The 11,820-nt window shown below is 58.6% G+C and overlaps 2 protein-coding genes across 2 annotated transcripts in view; one reads left to right on the top strand and one right to left on the bottom strand.

Moving 5' to 3' along the window:
• The window catches only part of VOLCADRAFT_87708 (uncharacterized protein), a gene marked incomplete at both ends in the record, with an annotated part of 6,259 nt that extends 3,145 nt beyond the window's left edge, over positions 1–3,114 (bottom strand). Inside the window, 2 exons of the mRNA XM_002947336.1 lie at positions 432–1,398; positions 3,107–3,114. Coding sequence (XP_002947382.1) covers positions 432–1,398; positions 3,107–3,114 — 975 coding nt within the window. The remainder of the gene's footprint in view (positions 1–431; positions 1,399–3,106) is intronic.
• A 4,039-nt stretch (positions 3,115–7,153) lies between these two features.
• VOLCADRAFT_57231 (uncharacterized protein) lies at positions 7,154–11,397 on the top strand (the record flags this gene model as incomplete). Its single annotated transcript, XM_002947466.1, has 10 exons — positions 7,154–7,240; positions 7,610–7,818; positions 8,350–8,547; positions 8,925–9,075; positions 9,610–9,843; positions 10,003–10,122; positions 10,327–10,446; positions 10,570–10,688; positions 10,863–11,157; positions 11,287–11,397. Coding segments are annotated over 10 exons (1,644 nt in total), but the record flags the coding sequence as incomplete, so codon positions are not given.
• Between the last annotated feature and the right edge of the window lie 423 nt (positions 11,398–11,820).

The raw sequence follows: 11,820 nt of genomic DNA, 5'->3' as shown, positions 1-11,820 counted from the left end.
CTACCGCTGCCGACGCTGCCACCGCTGCCACCGCTGCTGCCGCTGCCGCCGCTGCCACCGCTGCCGCCGCTGCCGCCGCTGCTGCCGCTGCCGCCGCTGCCACCGCTGCCACCGCTGCCACCGCTGCCGCCGCTGCCACCGCTGCCGCCGCTGCCGCCTCTGCTGCCGCTGCCGCCGCTGCCACCGCTGCCGCCGCTGCTGCCGCTGCCGCCGCTGCCACCGCTGCCGCCGCTGCTGCCGCTGCCGCCGCTGCTGCCACGGATCCGATTGTCGCTGCTGCCGCTGCTGCCGTTGCCGTCGCCCATGGCGACGGCAGCGCCACTGCCACGGCCGCCGCCGCCAGCGGCGGAGGCTGGCGGCTGGTCCTTGCCAAGCTTCGCGGCAGCGGCAGCGGCGCTGCCGACCGGCAACCCCGCCGCCCTGCAGCTCACATTAGCGCTGTTGCATAGAACACGTGGCGCAGGTTCCGGAGCGGCCACAGACGAGCCCAACAGCTCCCTTCGCTTCAACGTCGTTCCAACATCAATGCTGTCGTACTTGCCATGTACGAGGGTACTTCTACGACGGGTAACATTATTCGTGACAATATCGACGGGGCCGTCGTTGGCATCCTCATGCAGAATCCACGCCGGGCCCGTTAGCCATTCCCGCAGTAGCTCAGCTGAGAACCACCCGACGTGCAGCACATCTGCGCTGCCGTACATGCCGGCGTCGATGGTGTCAGCGGAATATGCCGCCGCCGCGTTGTCTCTGGCACCTCGTACGGCAGAACCGCTGGCAATATGGTTTTGCAGGATGGGGTCGCCGCCGGCCGAGCCCCGCCAAAGCTCGCGCTGACTCTGCTCGTCCAGTTGCAGCGCGTCAGAACCTAAAATCGCCTCTGCTAGCGCCGCCGCCGCCGCCGCTTCTTCCGCGGCCGTCAAGATTATGTTACTGTCGTATTCTGGGACGAGCGCTGCGGTAACTGTTCCACCGATGCGATTACACTTGTCCCCTGGCGTGCAACTGCCGGAAGCCGTCGCTGCCCTTCCCATGTTGAGCAGGCGACGGTTTTGTAAAAAGCGGCTGGCTTCGGACCTGGCGCTGGCTTCGGCGACGGCGCTGGCGCTGGCTTCGGTGACGGCGCTGGCGCTGGCTTCGGTGACGGCCCTGGCGCTGGCTTCGGTGACGGCGCTGGCCTTGCGGGCGCTGGAGCTGGCGGTGTGTGCGCCTCTTGAAGCGCCGCCAAGTCGCGAGGGAAAACGCCTGGCGGAAGCGGCAGTCCTGCCGCCGGCGGTGGCGCCGCTATCGCCGCCGGTATCATAACCGTTGGCAGTTGCCGCGGACACCGTGGCAGCGGCGGCGGTGTGTGGCGGGATCACCACCCTGCCGGCAGCACCGCCACCGGTGGCCACGGGGCTCCGGGGATGTGGCGGCGGCGGCAGCGGCAGCGGCAGCTGGGCCGACCCGGAAAGCAGCGGGAGCAGTAGCAGTGCGCCGAGCGCAGCGGCGAGTGTTGGTGCTACATGTCTTAACGCCGATGCTGCCGGGCCGCTGTTCATCAACTGTTGGCCACCGCGACCAGGAAGTTCCCGGTATTGATGGCGGTGATAGTGGCAGTGGGCTTCCAATCGCTGGATGCTGCGGTTTCGTTTGCATGGCGGCATCCTTCACCTAAGATTAGCAGGAGCACAGCAGCAGCAGCAGCAGCCACCAGCGCCGCCGCCGCAGCAGCAGCCCTAGCAGCAGCCCGGCGGCTGCAGCACCTCTACCTCCTAATGTGTCTTGCAGTACCGTTGATGAGAGCAGTACGGCGCTGACCAGTCTGCAACTCCTAACAGGCCCTAGCAACCCTTAACAACCAATAACAAGTCACAACGGCCCCGTTTCGGCTCCGTGACGAGAGACTTGACGTAAGAGCCCGCCGCCCGCCACTACGACCCGGCCATGCGGCTTTTCCCCCACTTAACCTCACTTGACCCTCAGCTATTCTGAATGCTCCTCAGTACTAACGGTGCGTATAAAGGTTGACCACTGCTAAGGCGTCATGACGCGTCTTCGTCGGTCGCAAAAAAATGCGACGCTCGCTTTCGGGGGAAATGGAGGGGATCGGAGGGAGGAGGAGAGGAATCGGTGCTCCTTCAATGCAGCAGAGGGACCAGACGACAGACCCGCGGGTCGTTCAGGGGAATAAGCCTCCACGGATTTGCGGGTTTTCCAAAACCGAGCCGTGCGGCTTGCTTAAAATGTGAAAATGGAATAACGAGGCGCAAAGATGTATCGGTGTGACTGTGAGAATCTGCGTGTATGTGTGTACCGCACCGCGGATTTCAGCTGGAAGGAGGGTTCAAAAGCTGCCCGGGGTCATGTCGGCTAAGCCGAGCCCCAGGCCTTCCTTGAGGTAGTTCAACAGGTTGCATAAACAGGCCAACCAGTCAACTAATCAGTATTTACTTGGCTTGCAGCTGAAGAGGATAACAGAATTGGGAGGAACTGGCTTGTAGAGCCTTGTCGCTGCGAACTGCTGCAAATGCGGCCCATGTGCTCCTGATGATGATGATGTGAGACATCGTTTCGAAAGTAATTTTAAGCAAACTAAATGAACGAGCTAAGTACGTAAGCCATGCGGTCATACTCGGGCATGGCGCTTTCGGGCGTTCTTTTCGAATCCGCGCCAGCAGAGTTTGCGCGAATCCTAGGCATAGCCGGCCTTGGACGTACGTGCAAAAGCTCGAACAAAGGTATGACGGCATGCCGCGCATGGTGCGAACATCCTCAAGGATGTGAACGAGACAGCAGCGAGCCAGTCAACAACGCAAAGCTTGGACCCGTGGATGAGATATGTTATCGCTGGCTGGAAAACGTCACAATTTACTCTCCGTTGTAGGTGAGCCTACAGCGGACGGAAACAGCCTACGAGGACCGCAACCCTTTGCCCAGGAAAGCACGATGGCTCGATTTGCGGACAATTCGGAAGTTGCTAATCAGCTGATGTTCTCGCCTTCACACCGATAGCTCGCGCGACCTGCCGATGGCTCTCTTTCTCACTTCAATTTATTCCCACTCATCACACGGCGCGTGCTAATCCTATCCACTGCTGTGATTCCCTCCGTCAGAAATCCCTCACCTCTGCATATATCCCTCACCCCTTCCCCGGCCATTGCGTCCCCATGTAGATATATTCCACGGGTGCCGTCGTGATGTGATGGCTACCCGATCCGGTTTTAAATTCGTTTTCAAACCGTAGCCTATTTAGGTAGTTGTGTCTTCTGACATAAAGCACTAATCGACATCTTGCCTACACGCATGCTGGAAGCACCGCTTAGCAAAGAATTTTCTGGCCAAGTTTAGAGGGGTGAGATTGCACTGGTTCCACTTCCCTATTGTTCATTTCCACGACTTGCTTGATGTTCAAGCTAACAAATCGGTCTATGAGTGGCCACTGTCGCGCATGCCATGCACCTCTCCTTCGGCCTTGGCTGGTATATATCCTCGATGCAGGTGTCCCTCTTCTGCGTAATCTTTGAACACCCAAGGCCGCCGCAGCACCTTGGCCCATATCCTTGCGCAAACCCTCAAACGCTACAGAATCTGCCACTCTTGCTCGCCTGTGTGGCCCTGTGGAGCTTGAACCCCACAGACAAAAGCCCTCACTCTGCCCTTCAGGGGGTAGTAGGCCAAGTGGTACGGGTCGCTGAGGAAGACTCAGCATAGGATCGGACTTACCATGGCTGGGCACATGGCCAGGATGTGTTACATAAGTGGCATCGTGTGCATGGAATGGACAGCAAGCCGCCAGGGCATGGGCGCGTGTAGGTATATGCTTATGCCGCCGCCAAACAACAAACAACAGTGGTGGTTGCTGGCAAGCTGAGACCATTTTTTCCGCAGAACTAGGACATCACAGTCCGTCGGCTCCATGCGAACTGTAGCTGTGTGGGCTTCACATCCTGTTATGTGTAGCCGGAAACTTACTGACCATGGGTTATATGTGTCATTTTTCCATTGTGCCACGGACATTAACGGTTTCCACACGCCTTGTAGGATGTTCGCGGGTTTCCAATTGCGCAAAATTGCTTTATTTTTTTGTGGCTCCTACTCCTCCCGTCCCACTCGGTGTTACTGCAGGGAAATTCGCCTTCACCTTAGTGTACACGTCCAACGCGCGAACTCGACGCCTCCGTCCCAAATCACTAAGCGCTCTGCCGTACAACATGCCCGTTCAAGGGAACGGGCTAAAGACATCTGTGTTGACTCTTCATGCTTGAGGGGTTCAATCCTCGGACTGTACTGTGCTGTGTTACAGACCCTTGGTGGTAGAACCGCTGGTGAGCACGATGTAAAGCTTGACGGTGGCTTTGGTTCGTAGGTCGTGTAGGTAGTGTGTTCTAATCCAGGGCTCCCTGGGTGCGCCCACGTTTTCAGTAGCTGGCGGCAATCTTGCTGTAGGGTTGGTATAGGCGCCCCTTGGATACTTGCATCTGTCCCGCTCCCGTTGGGAATTTTTAGTGTGTTTCGGCTATAAAGTTGAGGTTTGGCTCCTTGACCCTCTTCTTGTCCTTGCACCCTGTCCGAGAGTCCGGGTGTACGCCGTGGCCTTTCTTTTGTTTAAAAGCATGGGAGTTTGTGGACTTTTGGTAGTTGCGGATGCACGGCTCCCTGCTTTTCGCTGGGAGTATGTGCCCTGGGGTAAGGTTGGTTTTTTGTCAACCGCTAGCATGTACGGCTAGTGACGTGGGTTGGTTCCCTGTCCCACTTTAATGATCTGCATCCTAAAGACATCACGCACCTGGGGTAGGCTGGTCGACAACCACAAGCATGTACGGCTTGTGATGAGGGTTGGTTCCCTGTCCCCCTTGTAAATTATGCATCCACATATTTTCACTGAAAAGTGCGTTTCGTTGTAGGTAATTGGGTTTACTGAAGCAGAACGTGTTCAGGCTCGCAGATGCTCATCTTCGTAGCAGGAGATCATCAAAGACCTCCCAATCAATAGATACTAGCGCATTAAAGTGGTTGAGTTATCTGCGCAGACACCGCACAAAATAGCTGCCACAATACCATGAAGAAAGGTCCAATTCAAGCGAAAAAGCGCCACACTTTCCTCACTACAGCTTAGGTTATGCAATGCTAACGCAGGTTGTGGCGGAGGAAAATAAAGCTCAAGTAGTTACCTAGTTGTAGTTGCGATATGATGAGTTTCACCCTTAGTTTTTGCAAGAAAGATTATAGTTTATTTAGTCCATAACAGGTAGTCGAAGTTAAGATGGGATAAAAATAGTTGATGTGTACGCGAAATGTGGTTGGTGATGATGTCCGTGCTGCCCATGATTACACCTTCCCTGCCCCTCAGTTTTAGACCGGCTTCGGTTAGCTGACGCTGCGACGTACTTCATTCACTGTTTCAAATGCATATGCTGACTGGCTCGCGGCATCGGGTTTACAAGGGATAGGTCGTGAAAGGACAGAGGGAGCAATTTTTACCACTAAGGAGCATTCTTACTTAGGATTACAAAATGCTACCTCATAGGCATCATTTGTGTTGGCGGAGCAGGGACGGCTGGGGAGTGGACCGGCGAAGCGGCGGCCCTCGCGTTGTCAATCAGAGGGTATGCCTATCCGCCGACAGCAAATTCATGAGACATCATTGACGGCATCAAGAAAAAGGGGATGACTTTCTTTTGCAGGTGAAATGCAGAGCGTGGGCAACTCGTGGCGTGTCAGGTCAGTACGTTTGAGGGTCAAATGCCATACCCAAAATAGCACGTGCATTGCTGTTCAATCGTCATATGACGTGGCCATGGAATTGATTATGTCGTGATCGTCGCGCTGTCCCTTTTGCAGAACAAGATTGCGCGCATTTGGAGGCTGTCGCAAAGTTATCCGAGAGCGCAGCTGGTAAGCTGTGTAATCCCATCTGTCATTAGCATGCGATCACTTGCTGCATGGCTGGTGCACACCTCTGGGACCACCTCACCTCATCTCATCTCACCTTACCTCAGCCTGTCCCGTTGCCCCCGACGATACACGAAGCGAGATCGCACAACAATTATTACATACCGCAGAGCGACTGGGGGGGGGAGATAGACAAACCACAGACGAGTGAAGCTGATGCCAGGGCGATGGGAGGCGATGGGTGACATCCCTTGACATTCCTCAGCGCTCGCGTTGGGCGGCCATTACCCCACCCACCTGCAAGAGGGGGAAAGCGCAAAGCTGCGGTGAAGTTACTCTGTGCCTCTGTGCAGCCAGCTAAACCCAGCAGCAATTCCGCAGCACCAGCACCAGCAGCAATTCCGCAGCACCAGCAGCACCAGCACCAGCAGCGCCAGCACCAGCAGCACCAGCAGCCGCCTCCTGACAGCCGTGAGGAGGTCCGCCGTCTCCTAATGGCGCCGGTCCTCTCTGCCTGGCCGTCTGCACCAGAGCACCAGCTCCCCTCCCCTTTCCCCTTTCCCCTCCCCCCCCACCACACACATACATACACATACATACGCGCACACGGGTTGCCCAGTTCACACGGCCTTCCTCCCCGCGACCCACATCAGGGCGCCAAGGGCCCAGCTGGAGGGTAGGGTTTGTGTAGCCGCCGGCAGTGCCAGGGCAGCATGGTCCATTCACACAGGCACACACATTCCTCAGCACAGAGATGGCACAAGGTCCTATCGGTTACCAAACCGGGGTGTTCCTCTCTCCCCCCCTCTTTCCCTTCACTGTTGCGTCTCCCCTCTCCTCCCCCCCCAAAAACACACACACTCTAGTCGGTGTGCGGGCGGGTGTTGAAAACTTTCCGGATAACGAACCGGTGCTGGTTTTCGTCCCCCGGCTGAGGCTGAGCACTCACTGCGCTGTAGTGCAAAGTGGATTACTGCCGGAGGGGGCAGGGGGCGGTCCATTCCTCGGAAGCGAGAGGGGGCGAGGAATGTGTGAGGGGGCCCAAGAGGGGGTGAGGAGGGGGTGAGGGGAGAAAAGCTGTGCATAGCCGGGAGGGAGATGTGGACGTGACGGTATACGACCGACGAGGCGTGTACGGGGTGGAGCAGGAGGAGGAGCAGGTTGTGTCCTGGTTGCGCATCATTGGTTCTTCGGGGACCTTGCCCTTTGTAGGAGTCCTTTCTGGTGTCCGCTCACCCGCCCCCTCACCCGCCCCCTCACCCCTTTCCTTTCCTTGCCAGGCGTCACGCAGCCGCACCCGAACATGGCCTGCATCTTGGTGGGCCCGGATGGCAGCAAGATATCGGAGGCGTACCAGCGGGCGCAGGTGCACCTGCGAGAGTGTGTTGTGTGTACGTGGTGTTGCTGTGTCCGCTTAGGAGTCTGTCGTTTGCAGCACCATCGCAACAGCAAAACATCATCAGAAAAGTATCATCGTATAACAACAACAACAATAGCCGGGAGTGCGGGAGGCGGCATTTGGTTATTTGGCGTCCTGCCAGTACTGCTGGCTCACGTGTTATGCCGTACTGATGCCGCTCATACATGTACGCGTACATGAGCCGGGAGACCTCGATTATTTGTACGACAATACACGGCACGCGCATACGAGCGTACGAGCATACGAACCCTTCATCCAGAGGGGTTTATTTTATGTTATTTTAGATATATTACTTTACCTGCGTCGTGTTTTCAGGGTACGACCTCAGCGGAGGTTCTCGCGGTGACTGCTGCCGGCGGCGCGGCTCGCGGGGCCACGGCGTACTTAAATTTGGAGAGCGGGGACTGCCACGGGGAGATGGCGGCGGTGGATGCCCTAGTTCGCGGCGGCGTGTCGCGAGTGGTGGTGGGGTTGCGGCACCCGCTACGGCACCTGCGAAGTCGGGCCATTGGCATGCTGCGGGCGTCGGGCTTGAGAGTGGGTGAGATACCCTGGGGGCGAGGGAGATCAGGGGGGAGGAGGGGGGGAGAGAACAGACACGGCGCAAGGTTGGACCCAGGGAAATGGGCGCACGGGCGTTATGGCACGGGCGGTATGGCACGGGCGGTATGGCACGGGCGGTCTCTGTCCGCCAAAACCCGGGTGGCGTGGGAGTCACACTCTGGGGGCCCTGGAGTGTGAGGGAGTGGAGGCTGGCCGGACATGCCCCACCTCGCAGTTGTCAGGTCGCCATTTAACGGTGTCGACGGTTTTTGTGTTTTGGGGGGGTGGGTGGGAGGAGGGGGTTCACCCTGGACCTTGGGGGCTCGCAACGCCTCTCCTGACGTCTTGTGTGCTTTCCTTTATTACTTCGAAGATTTCTCGGCTTCTGACGTTTTTTTTACGTTTTTCTTGCGCCATCTTGCGTCATCAGATGTCCTGGCCGATGAGCTGGCCATAGGCCGCAACGGCCTGACCTCCGCCGCTGCCGCGGCAACGGCGCTGTGTGGCGGCAGCGGCAGCTTCGACGGCGACGACGCGACGTCGGCGGCTGCGTACGGCGCCATGTCGGCGTGTCTCGCCGCCAACGAGGCCCTGCTTCATCGGTCGGTGTTGCGGCGGCCGCTGGGGGTGCTCAAGTACGCCATGACGCTTGACGGCAAGATCGCCACCAATATCGGACACAGCTCCTGGGTCTCTAGTCCTCAGAGCCGGTGAGGTGGGAGGATGATCTCGCAGCCCGGAGGGAAATGGGGAACGTGGTGGTGTGAAGGAGATACTACCCGGCGAGAGCCCCGGACCTTAAGGGAAAAGGGAATATAGAACCTTAGGTAGGGTCATCGGGGGCCACAACGGACTGCCGTGCGATGCACTTTGCTTTGAAAGTTTATTTGCCAATACTTTAAGGTGTGCTATTTCGTGCTGTGCTATTTTATGGAGCTGAGCGTCCTTTTGTGTCTTTGTGTATCGAACGAACGATGAAAAACTGTGGATCCTTTGCTTTTTTTTTAAATTTGATTAGTTTGAGAAACTAGTTTTGTGTGAAACGTGCGAACCCCTGTTCAATCCCTGCAAACCGCTCTGATTGCAGGGGTCTTGTGTTTGAGATGCGCGCTCGTTCGGACGCCGTGATTGTGGGCGGCAACACTGTCCGGCGTGACAACCCGCGACTGACCACCCGCCGGGAGGGCGGCCACACGCCCGCGCGCATTGTCATGTCGAGGACGTTGGACCTTCCGGAGGTACGCAACGAGTGGGGCCCCCTCGTTCCGTCGTTCCGTCTGGGGGCGAGGGGTCGTGGGAAAGGAAGGGGCGAGGGGTCGTGGGAAAGGAAGGGGCGAGGGGTCGTGGGAAAGGAAGGGGCGAGGGGCCGTGGGAAAGGAAGGGGCGAGGGGCCGTGGTAGAGGAAGGGGGTTGGGGGTGTGGACATGGATTTCGGGTGTGTGGAGGAGCCCCAGACAGTTGGCCACAATGGATTCCTCGGTTATTTGTCCAGCTGCTGCTGGGTTGCATTCTTAGGGGGAGGGAGTTGGGAGGCGGGAGAAATCAAGGGGGATCGATCTTCTTAGGACCTTTTGGCGAGTTGTTTGTTACCGTGTTACAGCAAGGCATGGAATGAATGCATTTGTTTTCTGTATCTCTTTCGGTGTGACTACTTTTCCGGCCGCAGGACCCCTCGTGTCCGTGCTGTCACTTTTCTAGCACACTGAGCATTAACTTGCGCCCGCGTGTTTCTTTCTCCCCCCTTCTTCCCCACGATCGCCTTTCTCGCACAGGACGCCAATTTGTGGGACGTGACGCTTGCACCCACCATCGTGCTTACGCAGCGCGGCGCCCGCACGCGCTTCCAGGCTGCGTTGCGCTCCGCCGGCGTCGAGGTGGTGGAGTTTGACTTTCTGACGCCCGAGTCCGTGGCGGATTATTGCCAGGAGCGGGGCTTCCTGCAGTGCTTTTGGGAGTGCGGCGGCACGTTGGCGGCACCCACCATCGCGTCGGGTGTAGTGCACAAGGTGCGTTAGTGGCTCGCGGATTTGCGGACTTTGGGCTGGCCAGAGTTCGGCTCTTGGCGGTAATTATCGCACGTATATATGCACGCAGCATTATATGTATATACATGTAATTTTTTTAAATACACACGACAACTCGTGTATGCTGTTGTTGGCTTGCAGGTGATGGCCTTTGTTGCGCCCAAGATCATCGGCGGCGTGCGGGCCCCTACCCCGGTGGGTGAGCTGGGCTTCGTGGAGATGACCCAGGCTGTGGAGCTGTCGGACACCTCCTGGTCTCAGGTGGGTGGGTGTGGGCCGCGTGGGGTGTGAGGGAGTGAGCGAGTGGGTGAGCGAGTGGGTGAGTGAGGGGGGGAGGGAGTGAGCGAGGGGCCGAGCAAGGGAGCGAGATCGCGAACGAGGGAGCAATTATCGTGCATCTGCACGTCGCGCTGGTTGGTTCTCGTTTCTACGTTAACTAATTTATTGGTCCGTTGTCGGTTGTAGGTTGGACCGGACCTAATGATGACCGGCTACATGCCCGCCAGCGGCGGGCTATGGGCCTTGGAAGCCGCGCTGGAGGCGGCGGACGAGGAAACTGCCGCCGACGCTGCTGCCGTACCTTCCGTACATCTACCGGCGCCGGGGAAAATGGCTGGCGCAACCGCTGGCGGAGGTGACGGCGGGGCCGCTGCGGCCGCGGCAGCAGGCGGTGGCGGCGCCAAGACTGGGTCCGCTATCGCGGCGAAGCGGAGGCGAGGTCCCGGCTCGCCTCAAAGCCGGTCGGTCGCGTTTTACAAGGCCTGGGACCGCTGGGGCGCCTTGTCCAACTTTTCCCCGCATCCAATCGTCATGCCCGTCGAGCTGCCGTTGGGCGATACCGACTCACCGGCAACCTCCGCCGCCACCGCCACGTCCGCAGCGAATAGTTGCACCACCACCAGTCATGCGGAAAGCAACGGCACGCGCAGCAGTAGCAGTAGCAGTGCCGCCATTGGTTCTGGAGACGACCGGGCGAGCAGCGGCGCCGTCAGCAGTACAAGTGGCGGTCGCGACGGCGGCGCCGCCACGCGACGATGGGCTAGCGTGGAACATTATTACCAGGCGCACAAGTTCTCTGGTGGACATCATCAAGACGCGGCGGCGGTGATGGAGGCCATAGCGGCGGCGCCGTCACCGGAGGAAGCTGCACGCATCGGCCGCCGTGCGGAACGTACGAGACCGGAGCTCCTCCGCCGCGACTGGGCCACTGCCAAGGTCGCGTTTATGCACGCGGCGCTGCGGGCCAAGTTCTCCACCCACCCGGGACCGAGGGCGATGTTGCTTGCGACGGCGGGCGTGTTGTCGCCATCGCCATCGGCGACTAATGGGGTGGGTCCGCTGCCGGCGCCGCCGACTGCGGCAGCGCCTGGCGGCGGCGGCGGCGGCGCTGCCGACGGCGGCGCTATGTGCTATGATCTTGTTGAGGCTAGTCCACATGACTATTACTGGGGAGCTGGGTACGACAGGACAGGACAGAACAAGTTGGGCCGGCTGCTCATGCAGGTGTGTTGGGTGGGGTGGGGTGGGGTGGGGTGAGGAGATGCCCTAGGGGTTGGGCCGTACTGGGAGATGGGAACGGCGGCCGGAGTAACGCAAGGGTGCATTGGTGGGCGTGGCCGGCCATGTTTGTGTGTGTGTAGGAGGGTGAGGAGCTTTGTGGACACCCCGCGGTGTGGACACCACACATATCTTGTTTGCGTATTTCCGTCCGCTTTGCGTGTTTCCGTCCCCCAAGTGCTGATCGTCATCGTCAATCCTCTAAACTCCTTTTAACTGACTGTTGCTCTTCCGATCTCCTAATGCGTTAATACACTGTAGTACTGCAGTCTCTCGTCTCCATTGGGTATCTGTATCTGTGTCTGTGTACCTGTCTGTGCCGTACACAAACTCGTGTTTAGGTGCGGGACGAGCTCCTTGAGTCATCGAGCGCAATCGCGTGCAGCTCCGAGCTCGCTTGGG

Source organism: Volvox carteri, assembly GCF_000143455.1.
Source record: "Volvox carteri f. nagariensis unplaced genomic scaffold VOLCAscaffold_6, whole genome shotgun sequence".
Classification (NCBI taxonomy): Eukaryota; Viridiplantae; Chlorophyta; class Chlorophyceae; order Chlamydomonadales; family Volvocaceae; genus Volvox; species Volvox carteri.
The sequence above is the reverse complement of the archived record's forward strand: the minus strand, read 5'-3'. Positions and strand labels throughout refer to the sequence as shown.